This window comes from Mus pahari, chromosome X (genome assembly GCF_900095145.1).
Source record: "Mus pahari chromosome X, PAHARI_EIJ_v1.1, whole genome shotgun sequence".
NCBI lineage: Eukaryota > Metazoa > Chordata > Mammalia > Rodentia > Muridae > Mus > Mus pahari.
In genome coordinates this window covers 43,088,214-43,106,369 of record NC_034613.1, presented here as the reverse complement: position 1 = coordinate 43,106,369, position 18,156 = coordinate 43,088,214, and the positions used below count along the sequence as shown (strand labels likewise).

Sequence of the window (18,156 nt, the reverse complement as noted above, 5' to 3'; positions counted from 1 at the left end):
TGGCCTCGAACTCAGAAATCCGCCTGCCTCTGCCTCCCGAGTGCTGGGATCAAAGGCATGTGCCACCACCTCCCGGCTTGCATGACTGGTTTCTTGCTTTTTCTTTTGCTGGCTTTCTGAGGTCTATCATTTCTGGTCATTTCCATAAGTCACTGTACAACTTGAAAGGTCTCAAAGAGTCATGGAGGACTTCACTCAGTGTTTCCAACAGAAACAGTTATATTTTGTTTTCAAGCATCAAAGTTTATTTCTGAAATAAAGATTTATTTTCCCCACTGTATTGTGAAGGTTTTCTACAAATGTTAATTTCTCAAATCTAAGTCATTTCTTGCCTTTGAAATTTCAGTGCTGTGGGTCAATTAAACAACATTATCTAAATGGTTTTTTTTGGGGGGGGGGACACTTCAAAAGTCGCCAGATTGGTGTTTCTTTGTTCTTTGAGGAAGTAAGTTTGCCTCATTCACAAAACCTGAAGGTGACAGACTCTGGAATCCAGTCATTTAGAGTCTTCCTTCAACAGCATCCAGTTTTATTTTCAAGTTTGGTCCTAATAGCACTGACTACCAACTGTCACTCAGGGGTAAAATTCCTGAAAATCTCACCAACACTTCATAGATCAGTGCTAATGAGCAGCCCAAGTCACTTAGCTAACACCCCATGGCTAAGGGAGACAAGGGACTTTACACACCTCCAGATCACAAGGGCCTTCCTTCATCTGTCTCCTTTCCCTTCCATCCTCACATCCTCCCTCAACTGCTTATAATTTAAAACAGAAGGTGTTTTATGGTTTGCTATATTTATTGAATGGTTTTGTGTTTCTTGTTCTCCTAAAAAAAAAACGAGCTGAGTGTAATGTTTTGTATTTTCCTCTGCGTTTTTGTTTTAAATTGTATTTCCTTTACCTATAGTTCCTGATTTTTCTCCCTCCTCTCTCCCTCACTTTTTTTCCTCTGCCTCCTTCTCATCTGCCTGTGCCCAGTGATTCTGCCACATATTTGGTTTGGGTACCTGGTTACTTACTTCTCTTGGGATCTTAGGAAATTCTGTTCTTATTTAGTTTGGAAGTGAAGCACTCTAAAATGTCCCTCTTTCTAAGAATCACGAGTATTTAAAATGCTTTTTGTGTAGACAGATCAAGGTTATGTATACTTGACAAGTAGCTCATGACTTAGTGTATACTTGACATTATCTCTTAACTTTATGATAATTCTCAGTGAAGGTGGTTTGCATCTTTGTTCCTGGGACTCCCTCTCTTTCAGGGCTGGAGAGGTGGCTCACTGGTTAAGAACAGCCCCCCCCTCCCACAATGCCTTTTCTTTTTATCTAAAGTTAAGGGAGCCCCTTTGAAATCCTGGTGACATCTGTTGGAATTAACACCTACCTTGTAGGTTAACCAAATTACAGTCTGCTTCTCCCTGATGATCTTATCACATTTCAGGGACCCTGTTTTACTTGTGGGGTTCCATTGTTCCAGTCTCAACCCTGACTTCAGGTTTGTTCTGTTTCTTTGTCTTTATACTTATGGGGCTCTTTTGTATGTTTTGTATCTATTATCTCTTCCAAGCTTGGCCAAGGTTATGAGGTGATGCACTATATGTATAACCATTGAATAAGATAAGTTAGACAAAATGTGCTTGAAGAGATTTCAGTTTTTCTCCTGTCCCCCTCCCCACAGCTTGCAGCTAGCTTGCTCTCTCTCTCTCTCTCTCTCTCTCTCTCTCTCTCTCTCTCTCTCTCTCTGTGTGTGTGTGTGTGTGTGTGCGCGCGCGCGCGTGTGTGCAAGTGTGTGTAGAGTCAACAACAGTTGATTTATCTCAGATGTTTAGATTTGGGGAACATTCTTTTGCACTTTGCTTGATGGACACAGTGGAATGCAAGCTTTCTAGTCAACCAGGACCATCAAAATGCTAGCGCCATGTCACAGATAACATTAGTCTCTTGTCCTATTTTTTTTTCTAACTAGTCCCCTAAATTCCCCCAAGCCAGAAGGTTTGAGGTATGAGATTGTGTGTTTTTAAAGAAAATATTATGGATAAAGACTAATGTTCTCAAGGCAGGAAGAACAATTAGTACCATTCATTAATCAGGGACCATGTTTTGACTCTGGGTCCTGGCTAGGAAATATAAACTGTGAAAGTCACACATATATATGAACCTCAGGCAAATTTATGACTTGTCAGCCTTTTAAGGTTAAATTCTTAACCCCAAATCAGGGCTGGCTTTATATGTGGACTCCAGCACATTCCTCTGGGCCACTGAGCCCACCCCTCCCCAGCCCTTGGCTTAACAGCAGCTCTAGCCTAATGAGCAAGAAGGATTTCTGTCTCTTATCAGCTGCCTAAAGAGCAACAGCAAAGCTGATGTACAGAGTTTAGGTCAAAACTTGAATTCTTGAACTGCAAAACTACAAGGTCAGTTAAAAGCCCCCAGAAATGCGGTATCTCTCTAGTCATCAATACCTGTCAAGTAAAGCAGGCAGACACTTGAGTTCAAACAAATAGTAATAGTTGCCAAAGCCATGAACAGTCTAATTAAGTTTCCTAATAGTTCCTTCCTTCTTTGTTTAGTTCTTCTATAAATAGCCTTCCTATATTCTTTAATGAGCTTTCCGTGTGTGCCTGGAGGTTGTTATGGTCATGTGGGAGTTTTTGATTGTCAGATGGTGATGATGATGAAGGTAAGAATATTTATAATTTTGGCTCAGATTTTTAGAAGTGGCTGCCAGAGGAAGGCAAGTAGACACCTACTACTTACTGCCTTTGTTTCTTTCTGAACTGGATTTTTGAATGCCTGTGAAGTCAACTTGCTATGAAATCAGAGAAGTCTTTGTGCCTCCTCATATTGTACTCACATTTGAAAAAGGAGAGAAAGTGCCTGGTTCTGAGATCTGCTCAGACTCACACAGAATAAATATTTTAGGATATTCACTACACATCATAGTGAAAGCGCCCTGACTTTCATCTTCTGTGTTTGCATTTTTTTCAGATACAATAATGAAAACATTTTTTTTAAAGATTCTGTTGTGTTATTGAAAATCCTATTTACATAAACAGGCATTGTTGTGGCTTAGAGAAGAATGCGGGGTCCCATTCTTTAGCTCCTTGTATATCTTTGCTAAGGCTTGTCTAAATAGAAGTAATGATGTTTTAGTCTAAGCAGCTTTTCTCATTTAGGTAAGCAGGGTGGTTTGAAATCTCAGTTTACTAGATAATTGAGTCTCTTCTTAATTATTTCAGGCATGCAGGTTGCTCTCTTTATAGTAAAGACCCTAAAAATCTAGTAATCTCCTCAGGCATCCATTTGGTAATAAAATCTAGTGCGTTTTGAGGGGTTAATTTTCATTACAATTGCATGTTGTCTCCCTACCCCCATGCTGGAGCAAATTCTGCTATCTTTTAGAGTCCAGTTTCCTCACACTGCAAAAGCACACTTTATAAAACATCTTAAGAGTCCTACTGGAAATGCAAAGTCTAGAGGAAATTTAAATGGATTCATATTCATGCTCATTACACAACTTTCATTTAGAGTTTTTAATAGCCTTGTCATATTTCTTGAAAAATCATATGCCCGACTTTGCCAGATTTGGGTTTCTGCTTTGAATGAGGAAAAAAAAGATTGATAACTAAAGTGTAGCCTAAGTATCCCTATTTTGTCCTTTACACACACACACACACACACACACACACACACACACACACACACACTCACACACACACACACAAGTAAATAAAATAAACTAAAAAACCAAAGTTCCCAATTCAGTCACCCACCCAAAATACCTCAGAAGTCATCTGGTGCATAGCTAGGTGGGGAAAACTTAAAAAAGAAAGAAAGAAAGAAAGAAAGAAAGAAAGAAAGAAAGGAAGGAAGGAAGGAAGGAAGGAAGGGAGAGAGAGAGAGAAAGAAAGAAAGAAAGAAAGAAAGAAAGAAAGAAAGAAAGAAAGAAAGAAAGAATATAAGAAAAGACTCAGGTCTCTTTCACATCTGCTAGTCATTCCAACTGGTGTTGACTTCAATTCAGCAAGTTTTTATTGGACACCTGTGGTGGGGGTGGTGCTAATAATCGTTAACATTTATTGAGCCAGGCAGTGTGCTAAGCCTTTTGTGGCAACATCTCACTTAATCCTCACAACAGCACTACCAGGTGGTATATCTCCCCCCCCCCATTTCACAGATGAGGAAACCAAGGCTTAGAGAGGTTTAGTTACTTGTCTTTGATCAAGTAGGCACACAATGAAGTAAATCCAGGACTTTTGTTACTCCAGAATCCCATCCCTGCCTTTATAGTCATGATAGGTTGAGCATTTTTAGGAAACTAATTTTGAAAATTGAGTATGTATGAGATGCTAAGCATTCAATGTCAAATACTCTATTATCCCAGCTTTTGACAGGGAAAGGAGATGTATAGATAGGTGAAACTCTCTTCCTGTTGAAGGAAAGGAGTGCACAGAAAGACCAGTTGCTGTAACACTTGGAATGTTGCCTTCTGTACACATTCTTGTAGCCTGGGGCCATAGGCTTCTCTTTCCTGCTTAGTGAAAGTGGTTCTTCCCTAGGTGCTCTTTCCATCTGTGCCTCAAGTCCACTGTAGCATTAGCTATCTTGAAACCACCACTCCTTAGATATGCATGGTTGGGGGAGGGGAATAGTTGGCCCCATCTTTTACATGTCACTATCTCTTCTTTATTTTCAATTTATTTGCAAGAAAGGCTAAAATTAAATGAGTCAGATATTCCTGAACCAGATCACTGTATCTCAAGAGCTGGAGGCAAGTCCTAATAGTGGCAATCCGCAGGGAAACTGTGGGTCCAAACAAGTGTATTCAACTAGATCTGGACTCCCAAGAGCTCTATTTCTGACTCACCCACAGTTTGATAAGAGACTGAACTTCCCACTGGGGTAATTTTTGAGATTTTCAGTAAAATTATGGCAATGGAAAGGAAAAGCCCCAAGTCCCCTGTATGGATAATTTATTTTGTTTTCATAGTTTCTAAAGAAAGCAACAAAGAAAAAAAGAGAAGACTCATACTTTCCTCAGGTTTAGAAAATATTTTGGTTCAGGCGAAAATGAATTCAGTTCTTTCCTTCTCCCTCTCCCTCTCCCTCCCCCCCTCGGTGTGTGTGTGTGTGTGTGTGTGTGTGTGTGTGTGTATGTGTGTGCACGTGTGTGTGGCGCGAAACCATATTCTTTGGCTTCAGACCTCAGCCAACCGAAACCCATGTCTCCAGTCTTGTAGTCGGTCAGCAATGTTTTCCTTGTCAACTCCCTTCTCCAGCACTTTCTCCTCTATCGAATCTCTTCCATAGAAAGGGAATATCACCAGGTTTGGACTTCAGTAAAATGCCAGAGGGTGACCAATGGGTGAGAATTTTGATTCCTATACCTGGGTGAGTGTGAGGAGGTAGAAATGATGTCCATCCCAGCCCTTTAGGTTTCTTAAGTTCTAGCACAATACTATGGTGAAGACTGATAACATTACTGGAGCATTTACTCATTTATTCCCCAAGATGGCATAAATGCCACAACACTGGAGCATGCACATCCAGTCATTCAGATAAGTTGAAAGATGAGAAAATGAATGATTGATAGCAGCACTTCTCGAATAGGGTTAGAGAGAACATTTGGGTTTCTTTTGGTTGCTGTCTTCTTAGATGCAGTGTGTGTGCTGCACTAACAAGGCAACTGACTCCCCTTCTCACAATCTCTATCCTAGGGAAAGAGGAGCGATGTAATAGAGGCCGCAGATTATTTACAGTGGCTGAGAATGTAATTACAAGGTGCAATGGCTTGAAACTGAAATGTAGGTTAGCCATTAGAGCTGGGAAAAGCATCTTCATGGTAAGGACAATTGGGCATTGGAAAGATTTGCCAGCGAGCTGGTTAAATAGCATCTCCAGAAATGCTAAGGAGTAGGGCAGGGGGATGTGAAGAAAAATCCAAATTCAGTGTTGGGCTCAGGTCCAGACTCATGGGCAGCCTTCATTACTGCCCAGCTTCTCTTCTGATTATTTAATTGCTAATCTCTTGAAAGAGATTTTTTTCCATGTATCCAAAACAAGCCTAATTTGTTAAGTACTAGATAACAAATGCCTTTGAGTATTGAGAAGGAGGCATTTGTATTGGTCCCAATAGCCTCCTATTGGACTTTCTGGAATATGGGCCAACAACTGAGGCAGTGTTGTTGTTGTTGTTTTTATTATTTCATTCATGCAGGGCTTCTAAATCCTTATATTATGTAAATATTGCAGTTAAAGAACAATTTGTGTTATACTAGTATTATTTATCTTGGGGGTGACCTTAAACGGAATTTGGGTTTGGTCCATGTTCTATGTTCATTTTTTACTTGATCTTTACTTTTTTGTTGTTGATTAATGCATCCCCTTTCCTGTCCCTTATATCCTCCATCTCCCTACCTCCTTGTCTATCCTGGAGAAAGGTTCTTAAGCAGGAAGGTCATATTCTAGAATGTTGCATATCAGGACAGCACTCGAAATGAATGGCATAACATCCTCGGGATGAAACATTTAGACAACATTAGGTTGACAATATCCTTTAGGTGAGGTAGAAGGGGAGATGGCATATGTGTCCTAGGGCTGCCACAACATGTTGCCTTCAATTTGATGGCTGAAAACTATGGTCCCTGTTCCTGCACCCCCGACAGTCCTAGAGATCAGAAATCCAAAGAAAGGCTATCTCTAAAGACTCTGGGGGAGGATTTTTTCCTTGCCTTTTTGAGCTTCTGGTGGCTCCTTTTCTGTGGCTATAGCCTTCCTACCTCTGCCTCCATCTTCACAGGTCCTTCTCTTGTCATGTGTCTTTATAAAGATGCCTGTCATTGGATTTAGACTCCACCAAGATAATCCAAAATAATCTCATGTCCAGATTCTTAATTATATCTTTGAGGACCCCCCTTTTTCCCAAATAAGGTCACAATGAAAAGTTCCAGGAGCTGGGCATAGACATATCTTTTTAGGAAATAACACTCAACAATCTGTAAATGTGAGCTTTCTAGGCCCTCTTGAATCACATCATCTTATGGGCTCCTGATACTCAAAGGGAATTTGTTCAAGGAATGTTTAAAGTAGGTTGTCAGATGTCAGGGTTTTCCCAAGAGGGATGTGCATAGTACCTGCTGTTAACCCATTTTTTTTCTCACATGATTAAACTGAGGACATGGGGAGTCAAAAAGTCATTTTGGATCAAAAGAAAGGAGTTTTGAAGCACAATAGGCTACCATGTTATTCAGCACAGATTTTTGTCTTATGACTTTGGATTTTTTTCCTTGAAAAAGTCTATTTTCTTTCCTAAACACTTTAGCCACAGGAAAGCAATTACTGCTTATTACCAACCTGAAAAGCCTTTTCACAGGATCTGCGGGATCAAGGTGATGGTGCACTTTTGGCGTGCTACAGCTTCCCACCTCTTTGTGATTTGCTGCAATACTAGCAACAGGGAGATTTGTAAGCCAGAAACATCTGTGAAACAAAAGACTGCCTTTTTAGGTAGAGGCTCAAAATACAGATATGGCCTGCATATGCAGTGGTTAATATAGTTTGTGCAGATGAGAGTTCCACTGTACAAACAGTTTCATACTTGCTTATGACAAAGGGATAAGTTGAAACATTCCTGGCTGAAGAACATACATCTATTTCTCTTCTGATGGGGAAAAACTTAGGCATGTAATGTGATGAGGAAGTATATTGAGATCACCAGAATATCACCTCCTGCAGAGTTGCTTCAGTGATCTCTGATGTGGCTATTCAGATTGTGTTTGGATGCCTCAAGAGACAGAAGTCCGTCCCATTGCTGACTGTTCAGACGTCCAATAATCAGCATTTGAATGTACCATAGACCAGGCTCCATTGCATTGCTTTATAACCTGTGAGTCATAGCCCCATTGGCAAAATTCTGTCTCCAAAAATATTTGCATTGTGATCCTTAACAGTAGAAAAATTACAGTTATAAGTAGCAACAAAAATAATTTCATGGTTGGGGGTCACCACCACATGAAGAACTGTATTAAAGGGTCACAGCATTTGGAAGTTTGAGAGCCACTGCTCTAGACCATGACAAGAAATACAGACATGGTCAAGATAGAGTTCTGGCCCATGGACTTGTACAGCTCATAGCAGTACCCCATCTTGTGCAGTTAGTGAACACTGGCTATTCTGTGCTTGCAAAACATCAGCTCTCAAGGCCAGACCCTTAGAGCAAAACCAGGTCCAGATTTGTAAAGGCAACTTGCCTAACTCACAGCTCATTTTGTAACAGAGCAGATAACACTTGATCCTCGATGTGAAAGAATCCCTTCCCCAATGGTGTGATCTCGTTGTGATTTCATAGAGAAGGAAGAGCTGAGCCCTAAGGTTTAGACTAGGATATTGAAATTCTCTGCTATCACTCTGGTTCACTTGTTTGAAGATTGCATCTCAAAAATTAAAAAGAAAAATTATCCATCTTTTGAAAGACAGGATCTCAGCTACTTACCTGTGTAGCATAATAATTAGGGAGTCACTAGGGGAGACACTGAAATTACCTTAGCTAAGTTCCTCTGGAAGAAATCTAAACGGAAAGAATATTCTGCATTCAACTCCAGAGTGACTGCCATTGTTCTTCAGTCCAAGTCTAGCTTTGTTCTCCAATTCAATTTTCATTATATTAAGGACTTTGCTACCATTTACATAACCATGAGTGTGTGTGTGTGTGTGTGTGTGTGTATGAATCCTTCCATTATTGTAAAATTTATCCTAGTGTTATCAATGAATCTGACCTATTTCTTTTCAACAAAAGTCTCCTGACGTGCTGGCATTACCTCCAAGTGAAAGGGAAGGGCTTCAAGCCCAAACCACAATCAGCCCCTTGAGATCCAAAGATGAGTCAATGAAAAGTCTTTCCCTCAAAGAACTTAAGTCCACAGAAAGCAGATAAATATAACTGTGAGTCGAGTTAGAATGTGAGAAGTATCAATAAAAGATGGGAGTGTGTCATGGAAATTCAAAGGTCTAAAACTCTCGGAGTCCTTTTCTTTTTTAAAAATGATTTCTATATGTGAGTACATTGTTGCTGTCTTCAGACACACCAGAAGAGGGCATCAGATCCCATTATAGATGGTTGTGAGCCACCATGTGGTTGCTGGGAATTGATCTCAGGACCCTTAGAAGGGTAGACAATGCTTTTAACCACCGAGCCATCTCTCCAGCCCCTGGAGTCTGTATTTTTCTGCTCACAACATTCTCTACTATGGGACTCCCATCTAAAGACAACTAGGGGTGATGGTGCAATAGGGCTACATGACTCCACCTTACCTCTCCTTTCCATTCTAGCCTTGCCAGGTTCCTTAGCGTGCCGAACATTCCACCTACTTAGAGATCCCCCATACCTTTGCTCCATTTTCTTGGAAAATTGAAAAGAAATAGGATAATTTGAGTAGAAATGGACTGGAGAAATGTCTCTGACCAATTAGGTGAAGAAAGAGATAGGCACCAACGTCCACTTTGGAGGTCGTGTCATCTTCGAAGTGAAAAGAGGTGAGGTGATGAGGTAACAATGAGAAAAGGAGAGTTGGGGACATTTAAAAAGCAGGAGCACAGGGCTGGTGAGATGGCTCAGCGGCTAGGAGCACGACCTGCTCTTCCGAAGGTCCTGAGTTCAAATCCCAGCAACCACATGATGGCTCAGAACCATCTGTAATGAGATCTGACTCCCTCTTCTGGAGTGTCTGAAGACAGCTACAGTGTACTTACATATAATAAATAAATAAATCTTAAAAAAATAAAAAGCAGGAGCAGGAGCTCAGAGTTGAAGCTCAAACTGCTGTTGCATAGGACCAGAATTCATTTCCCAGAACTGACAGCTGACTGCTCACTCCAAGTCTAGGGGATCTGACACCCTCTTCTGGCCACTGTGGCCACTGCACTCATACACACACACACCCCTCCAGCTATATATACAAATGGAGAAATTCTAAAGCAGAATCAGTTGAATATCATAATACTTGGCTATAGCAGATGAAGATGAACTAAGATGTCTAGAGTGATCAGAGGTCTAGTTAGGAATCCTTAGAATAATCTATGAATTCTAGGGCAGGGACTATATCCTGTATATTGTATTGCATTGGATATGGTTCTTGGCACAAAGTTGGGATTCATCCAGTGAATGCTGGATGAATGACTTGTTCACTAAGTTGGCAGATTGAATATAGTCCATGACTTTGTCTTTCCAGAGTGCATGTCTATTGATGGTTGGGTATGTGGTCTGGAAAGAACCACTTTGTGAGGAGTGTGTGTGTGTGTGTGTGTGTGTGTGTGTGTGTGTGTATGTATGCATGCACACACAGAGAAATAGGAGAATTTAACTTTTCCTGGGCATAAAATGATAGGCAGTTAGTTGGCAGTTGGTAGTACAGATAAAGGTAATTCATCCTTAAATTCTCAAGCCTAGAGAATAGCTTATCTCTAGGGTTGCTTTAAACCTCCAATACTCCAGTGTAGTAGCGACATTTTGGCCTGCTTTTTATAGAAGCTGAGTCTATGGCAGCCCCAGGCATAGTCTTTGATTTAAAGTCTGAGCTCTTGATATCCAGGTGCACCCTCTACAAGGTCATGTTCTTTCAGGCTAACTAACCTTCTGCTGGATTCCCTAAGATCATTTCTTTATCAGCAGTGATCACTTTCCCCAATGGTTTCAAATGCAGCCATTTCTTTCATCTGTATTCCTAGCTTGATTAGTGAGAAATTAATGAGCATGGAAGATTTGATTTAGATAATGATTAATTAGGGGGAAAGGTGCCAGTCTAATAGCAAGTCACTATTATATGCTAAGGAAATTAGTTAATATTTTTGGATGGCAAATTGACTTGTCCTTTGTTAAATACACCCTTTTAAAATGCCTAATACATTTGATATATAATTTTAATAAACATGTGTTAGTTTCCTTACAAGTCATGAAGTAACCAGGTTTTTATATCATTAAATTCTTTTGTCCAGTAATACCTCATGATAATACTGCTTTTTTATTTTCAGCACAGTGTTTCTTTGTTAGGAAAAAAAACCACTGCTCATAAAGCAGACCTTGACAATGAAATGTGTCAAATCATCACACATACTCACATATATATGGAAAAGATTTCCATTTTCATTGTTACTGAGCCCTGACGATTTTTTTTTTTCTGTTGCTGTTTGAATATGCTGTATCTGCTCTTAGAGAAGCATAAGGATCAAGGTCTACATGACTATTTTTTCTGTTCTTTATGTGCTATTTAATATTATTTTGACAATTTATTGTCATCAGTTAAAATTGTAGTCTTATAAAATAATCAACATATAGAAGATAATAAAGGTAATTAGAGAATTGGAGGACTTGAAGTGACCTTGAGGTCTTATTCTGTCCATTTCTCAATTTCAGGATATGTGACTCATCTTCCTAGACACCACTCATTGTCATATTATTCCCCTTGCTTGAAAATGTCTAGTTGTCCATTGTTTGCCCTGTGGTTAGGCCCACAGGTCTTGGCCTGCATGCAAGGCCCTTCAAATTTGGGTCTTTCATATCTGATTAACTGTAGCTTAGATTGCAGCTTGTCTCTGGCCAAGGTGACCTGTCTACTCTCCTAGTGCCTCTCCAAATCCTTTCCATCCTCTATGTTCTAACTCAAGCCCCATGTCCTCTTGGAAATTTCCTTTGATCCCTCACCCAAGGGTGAATGGTGAGTACTTTCTTATCTAGACAATATTGTCACATTACATATTTTAAAAAACAACACTATTGATGTATAATTTGTAAACAATAAGATGCACCCATTCTAAGTACAAACATGTATAAACTCTTCCAACCACTGTTTCAATTAAACTATAGATTATTTTCATCACTTCAGAAAATGTACCGCATATTTTGTCACATAACCATGAACCAATTTAACTGTTCTCTAGTTATTTTAGGGTGTGAAAGTCTGGTCTCCACATGAATTTAGGCTTCTTTTTTATTTGTTTAATTTGAATTAACACTTATTGGAGGTTTACTCTGTAACAAGAAGGCTAAGATATTTATTTAATCTATGAAACGAAGAGTGTTGGTAATCCCATTTTATGATAAGGACAAAAAAGCATATAAAGGTCAAGTAAGCTGCCCATGCTTGCACAGCTGGCAAATGGCAAAGACTAGTTTCTAAGCAGCTTAACCTATGGGACAAGAAGTACTTTTACCTGTTCCTGCTATTACCGCTTTTAATAATGCTGGCCCCCTGTCTTGAAATAAAATCCAATAGGACTGACATTCACATACATAGAGAGTCATGCACACTCTCAACTGTATGCTGTTAATTATGGGAAAGGAGTAGAGTTTCTTACTACTTCACAGCCTCAGTGGAATTGGCTAAGGAAGATTGGGGGCAGCCAAAAATGTCAGGTCTTTATATGGAGACAACAGAAAGTAAGATCTAGGTCCAATGGGAAGAGCTTGGGATGATCGTCAAGAAGGTTGAGACACAGATACCCATGCCTGTTGACATCATCAGATGTAAATGTGAATTTATACAACTAAAGAGAGCTTCCAGAGGGGTATCTGTTGTTAGCTTCTGGGAAAGGAGCCCAAAGTGAGGCTACATGAGTATAACCCTCCAAGAGATAAAGCTGCTATGCTTCAGATAGCCCTTTTCAGTTGTAAGACCCCAACCTGGATTCTACTTGCAAGAAAGACTTAAGGTCAAAATAATTAGAAATATATGCTTCATACTTATTTAATGCGAAACATGTATTTGTGTATAGTCAAGTTGCTTGGAAATTGCTTTTATGGTATTTTCCCAAGATCAAAGTTATATAATTATACAGATCTAAAATGGTCAGAGGCATCTCTACTACCTTGATTATTAAATATAGGCAGACACATAGTTCTTTTTAGTCTTCTCCGTCTACGACTCTCATTAATTCAGTGGTATGTACATCAGTTGAATGAGATTACTGAGACATTCCAAAGGAGATGAGAGTCCCTCTCTGCTATATAGTATTCAGGTATTTTTTTATCCTTCAAAATAAATGGAAGTTAGTAACCCTGTAATGACTTTACTTATTGTTTTTTAGCATTTGTGAATGAAAGTTTTTAAGTCTCCCCAAGTTGACCTCCTCTGACTTATTTGAACATTTGAAATCTTCTAGGATGCATTGTTTGTCACACTTTGCATTTCCAGGTGAATTTCATTCTTTACATAAAAGGTATGTGAGTATCCTTCTTTGAAAGTTTAGCCCAAAGTTACTTTTCTGTTTACTGTATGGGAATGCTTCCCTTTAACCTTTTGTCTCTCATGTGCTTACAGAATGCTTCCCTATTTATTAAGTCTTTTGTTCTTTGTTTTGATAATTATTTTATGGGTGTGGGTATTTTGCTTGGCTATGTCTGTGTACCACATGCATGTAGTAGTACCCATGTTAGCTAGAAGAGAGCAATGGAGCTTTTGAAATTGGAGACCTCAGACTGCTGTGAGCCACCACTTGGGTGCTGGCAATTGAACCTGGGGCTTTGGGAAGGTCAGCTAGTACTCTTAACCACTGAACCAGCATCTATTTATTATATGTCTTTTGTTGGTGGCATCTTAGTTCTTCAATTAATCTTTTGGCTTTTGCCATTACAAGTGTGTTGAGTACTCTCTCAGTACCCCCTTAACCATTTGTTCTAGGATTTGCTTGGTATTCATTCATCCCATTTAGGAATGAGTTCTTAGATTAATTTTTTTTATTTAGTTGGTGGAATTCCATCTAAATTTCTTCTCTATACCTTTTTGCTTTGTTACTTTCCTGCAAATGCTCACAGCATTGAAGTGGTTAAATTTCAGTACTGTTAGTTCATTTAGGCATGAGTATTGCTCCTACGTTGAATTTGTCATGAGGGTTTTTTGAAGTTTGTCTACAGATTATAGGAAATTTATTTACAACAATTTTTTTCCCAATTAGGTATGTATTCCCTTTGATAGGAAATCCTTATCATTTATGATTGTCTTTATTTCCTAGATTCCATAGCCAACTCTGATTGTCTTTATTTCCTAGATTCCATAGCCAACTCTTAATCCCTAAGATCAATTGTTCTGATTTATTGATTTACCAGGCAGTAATAATTGAAACAAAGTAAATATTGCTATAATTCCACATTTACACTTGGATATAAATATACTTACATCATTGTGATATTTGGCATCGTTCCTGAAAAGTTTTCATTTGTACTTTTTTTTAAAGATTTATTTATTTATTATATGTAAGTACACTGTAGCTGTCTTCAGACACTCCAGAAGTGGGTGTCAGATCTTGTTACGGATGGTTATGAGCCACCATGTGGTTGCTGGGATTTGAACTTCGGACTTTCGGAAGAGCAATTGGGTGCTCTTACCCACTGAGCCATCTCACCAGCCCTCATTTGAACTTTTATTCCTTTTAAATGGTTTTAGCTAACCTGATGAGATGATGAGGTTTCCAAGTCTTGACCAAGTGATAGTGTTGCCATCCTAAATAACAGTATGGATGATTGTATCAATAGCAAATCAAATTGTTGTCACCATAGCTTAGAATCATTCTTAAACTTCTGCAGGCACATTGAACATTTTATTACCTTATAAGATCTTAGCAACACAGCACTTCCTAGAAGAAAAAATTCATCCCTATTATTTTATCCCTCCCATAACCAGTGCTAGTGGAAATGGTTGCAGTACTAACAGCCAGCCATCCTGTAGCAATATCTCAACCGTTCTGCAAAACTGGAAGTGATCCCCAAGGCAAATTAGAAAAATACAGGGATTTCTTTGTCTTGACAATTTATTTTATGAACTTATGTAAGTACAGAGAGTTTAAATACACATGATATAGGCATTGCTTTCCCAAGGAAATAAATCAAACCTTGTTAAATGATCAGGGACTTGGTATATGAAAAGGTTTACTAAATAGAGTTCTATTCCACCCCCCCCCATCTATGTGTGTGTTCCAACCAACCTTGTTTAAATTTAGATTAGCCACTCTTCCCCAAGGGGGCTCTTTTCCTTCTTGGTCCAGTAGACTGCATCAGTTTCCACTCCTAGAATAGCAGAATGTTTTGTAATTTCATGTAGAAAGAGCATAGTTACAACTAGCCCCGATTTCTTTTTGTGTCTGTCTGTGATTATAATCATAAAATCTTTAAGCATAGACTTTATTTAAAATTGGTTTAAGGCTTGTATTTGAGATTGAGGTTTATAGGAGATAAATCTGAACTCCATGTCTTCAGATCCCAACTTGTATTTTGCCATTAAATATCAGTCTTTCCAGTAATATAAATTATGATGCTGGATTAGGTTTGCTGATATGTATTATCTGCTCTATCCTTTACTTCATTTGTCAGCTGTTCCCTTCTGTAAAGGGAAGCGAAGAACTTGTCCTCAATACCTTGGATTCAACAGTAATGATGTGAAAGACACAGGATGATGGCTTTCATTCTTAAATTAAGAAAACTTAGACACATGCATTAAGGCTACAATCAACTACAATTACTCTGAAACATGGTGTACTAAAATGACAGTTTCTGGTAACTTAGGGCTAACAAATCTCCCCTCCTTTATTAAATTTCAAAACTTTAAGAAAGGTACCTAAAATACCCGATAATGCTTTCTAATGTCACTAAGATTTATTGAGCCTTACTTGCCCTAGGATCTTATGGTGTTGGGCAGAAGTTATGGTCCACATATATATTTTATCATCCTAGTGATGTTGATTTATTACGTTTATTTTCTAGTACTAGGGATATATCTCTCTTAATCCATTTAGATGATGAGGTCATCTTGGGCAGGGGCAATGTTGTACCTCCAATATGTGCTAGAGTGCCTGGCACATAGCATTTTTGATTGGGTTATTGGAAGAGTAGACGCCAACTGGACATGTAAATTTGAGCCAGCATGGGGCTGGATATTCATTAGGGTTATTAGGATAAAAAATTGTGAAGGGAATGAGGGAGGCTGCTGAAGAAGGATGAAAAGTCACTAGAGCAGAGTACAGGTCTGTCCCCCCTAGGAAGGAGGGATAAAAAGGAAGGGTTGTGTAAGAAAGCCCCTAGCTTATAGTGCTAACTTAAGAAAGTTTTAAAAATGGGAGTCTTTACTCTAAGGCCCCCTGTGAGCAAAGTTCTATGATATACAGGACCTTGTATCTTGTATAAGCATTCATGAGTTTGGAGCCACCCCTAAGGATTGTGGCCTCTGCATACATGGTGATGAAACCAGAAAGCAGCTCCTGAGCAACTACTCCCTCCAGGAGGAGAGCCCGCATGCATATTTTCATAGCCTAATGGCAAGTGCTTACTGAAGAGAGGCTGAATAAATGAGGAGTTGCATAGTAGAGTAATGGCTTATCTGTGAGTTGAGGGGTTGGATCCCTCATCACCCTTTGCCACAAAAAAACAATCAAACAAACAAAACCAGAAAGAGAAACAAAAACCACCTTTGCAAATTGAAAGGAGTTGGATTCAATACCCATTAAATATTAATATTTACCCATGTTGTAGAGGACACTTGTAATGAGATTCTTCCCACCTCTGTCACCATGCTTCAGTGTTGCCTTCTGGAAAACAAGTTATAAATAAGAATGGTCCTTGCTGCTATCATATTATGTATCTAGCTTATTAACTGCTATGTAGTAAACAACATATGCTTCACGAGTACACATGGACAGTTTGGTCATGTACTCCACAATCTAATGAACGTGTCCATCACTCCAAGAAATTTCCTTTCCGATCTTTGTGGTCCTCCCCTTTGTCCTCTTTTTCTGCCACCCATCCTTATACAGCCACCACTAAACTCGCTGTCTACAGATTACTTTCCATTTTGTAGTGCCTTATAGAAATGGAATCACTGGGTTTGGGTTTGTTGGTTTGTTAGGATGTACCAGGACTTCATTCCTGTATGCCATTATTCTCTTCCATATTTGTATTGTATTTTATATAGTAGTCATCTTCACTTGACATTTGTTTCTATCTTTATTTGAGAGTTCTCCTCAAGACTATAAATGCCACAAGGGCAGGCCCATTTTTTCATGTACATTGTTTTGTGTACTCTACATTCATTGTGATTGGCATGTAATAGCAGCCAAATAAATATTTGTTGACTCTTATAGACCTTTGGTTAAAAAGGTAACAAAGCTTTGATTTGGTATTGACGTTTAGATTATTTTTTCTGGGACAGGAATATTAGGCTGGACAGACATATATTTCACTTGAAATCATAACTGAGATTTTTAAAAAATTGTCTTAGGTTGTGCTCATATTCCTAAATAACAATCAGGAAAAATAAATTAGGAGAATGAAGATTGATATTTTAAAAGACAAATTAAATGTTTGTGTTCAACAGCCCGTACTTGGTGCTGCTATAAATTAGTTTCTGTAGAATTTATGAGTCAGACCTCCGCAATTAGCTGACAGTTATTCAAAAGGAATCAGCTATGAGGCCAATTGGATGCGTTGAGATAAACAACATAATCAAGACCTACTGTATTTAAAAAGAAACTTGTTGTTTTGTCCTGTTTAATTGTGTGTGTGTGTGTGTGTGTGTGTGTGTGTGTGTGTGTATGTGTGTATGTGTGTGTTTGTGAGAGAGAGAGAGAGAGAGAGAGAGAGAGAGAGAGAGAGAGAGAGATATTTTCTGCTTACTGAAACATGAATACCTTATTTGTTTCAGGATCAGATTTGCAAGTATGTCTCCCCAAGGGCCCAACATGCTGCTCAAGAAAGATGGAAGAAAAATACCAGCTAACAGCACGGCTGAACATGGAACAACTGCTCCAGTCTGCGAGTATGGAACTCAAGTTCTTAATTATTCAGAATGCTGCGGTTTTCCAAGGTGAGTTTGGGGGATCATTTTCGATGTACTGTTCAATGGCATCATTATTTGGGTACCAGGCTTTCAAATGCTAAATATAATTTATAAATTACCATTCCAGCATGCATGCTTGATTTTAAAACATCCCTGTGAGAGACCCTGGATAAGAAACACACAGTTTTTAAAAGGAACTTCATTTTAACTTTTGAAAAAGTGGATAGTAGGCTGGGCATTGGTGCCACACGCCTTTAATCCCAGCACTTGGGAAACAGAGGCAGGCAGGTTTGTGAGTTCGAGGCCAGCCTGGTCTACAGAGTGAGTTCCAGGACAGCCAGGGCTA

The 18,156-nt window shown here is 39.1% G+C and overlaps 1 protein-coding gene and 1 long non-coding RNA gene across 2 annotated transcripts in view; one reads left to right on the top strand and one right to left on the bottom strand.

The window, feature by feature from the left end:
* The window catches only part of Gpc3 (glypican 3), a 334,864-nt gene that overhangs the window by 12,521 nt on the left and 304,187 nt on the right, over window positions 1-18,156 (top strand). Inside the window, exon 2 of the mRNA XM_021187739.2 lies at window positions 17,676-17,837. Within this exon, the coding sequence (XP_021043398.1) occupies window positions 17,676-17,837 (162 nt within the window). The remainder of the gene's footprint in view (window positions 1-17,675; window positions 17,838-18,156) is intronic.
* Window positions 1-18,156, bottom strand: part of LOC110313468 — a 42,486-nt gene that overhangs the window by 17,600 nt on the left and 6,730 nt on the right. The window contains exons 2-4 of the long non-coding RNA XR_002380110.1: window positions 16,497-16,563; window positions 14,968-15,049; window positions 7,351-7,476 (exon numbers count right to left, since the gene is read on the bottom strand). This is a non-coding gene — a long non-coding RNA (uncharacterized LOC110313468). The remainder of the gene's footprint in view (window positions 1-7,350; window positions 7,477-14,967; window positions 15,050-16,496; window positions 16,564-18,156) is intronic.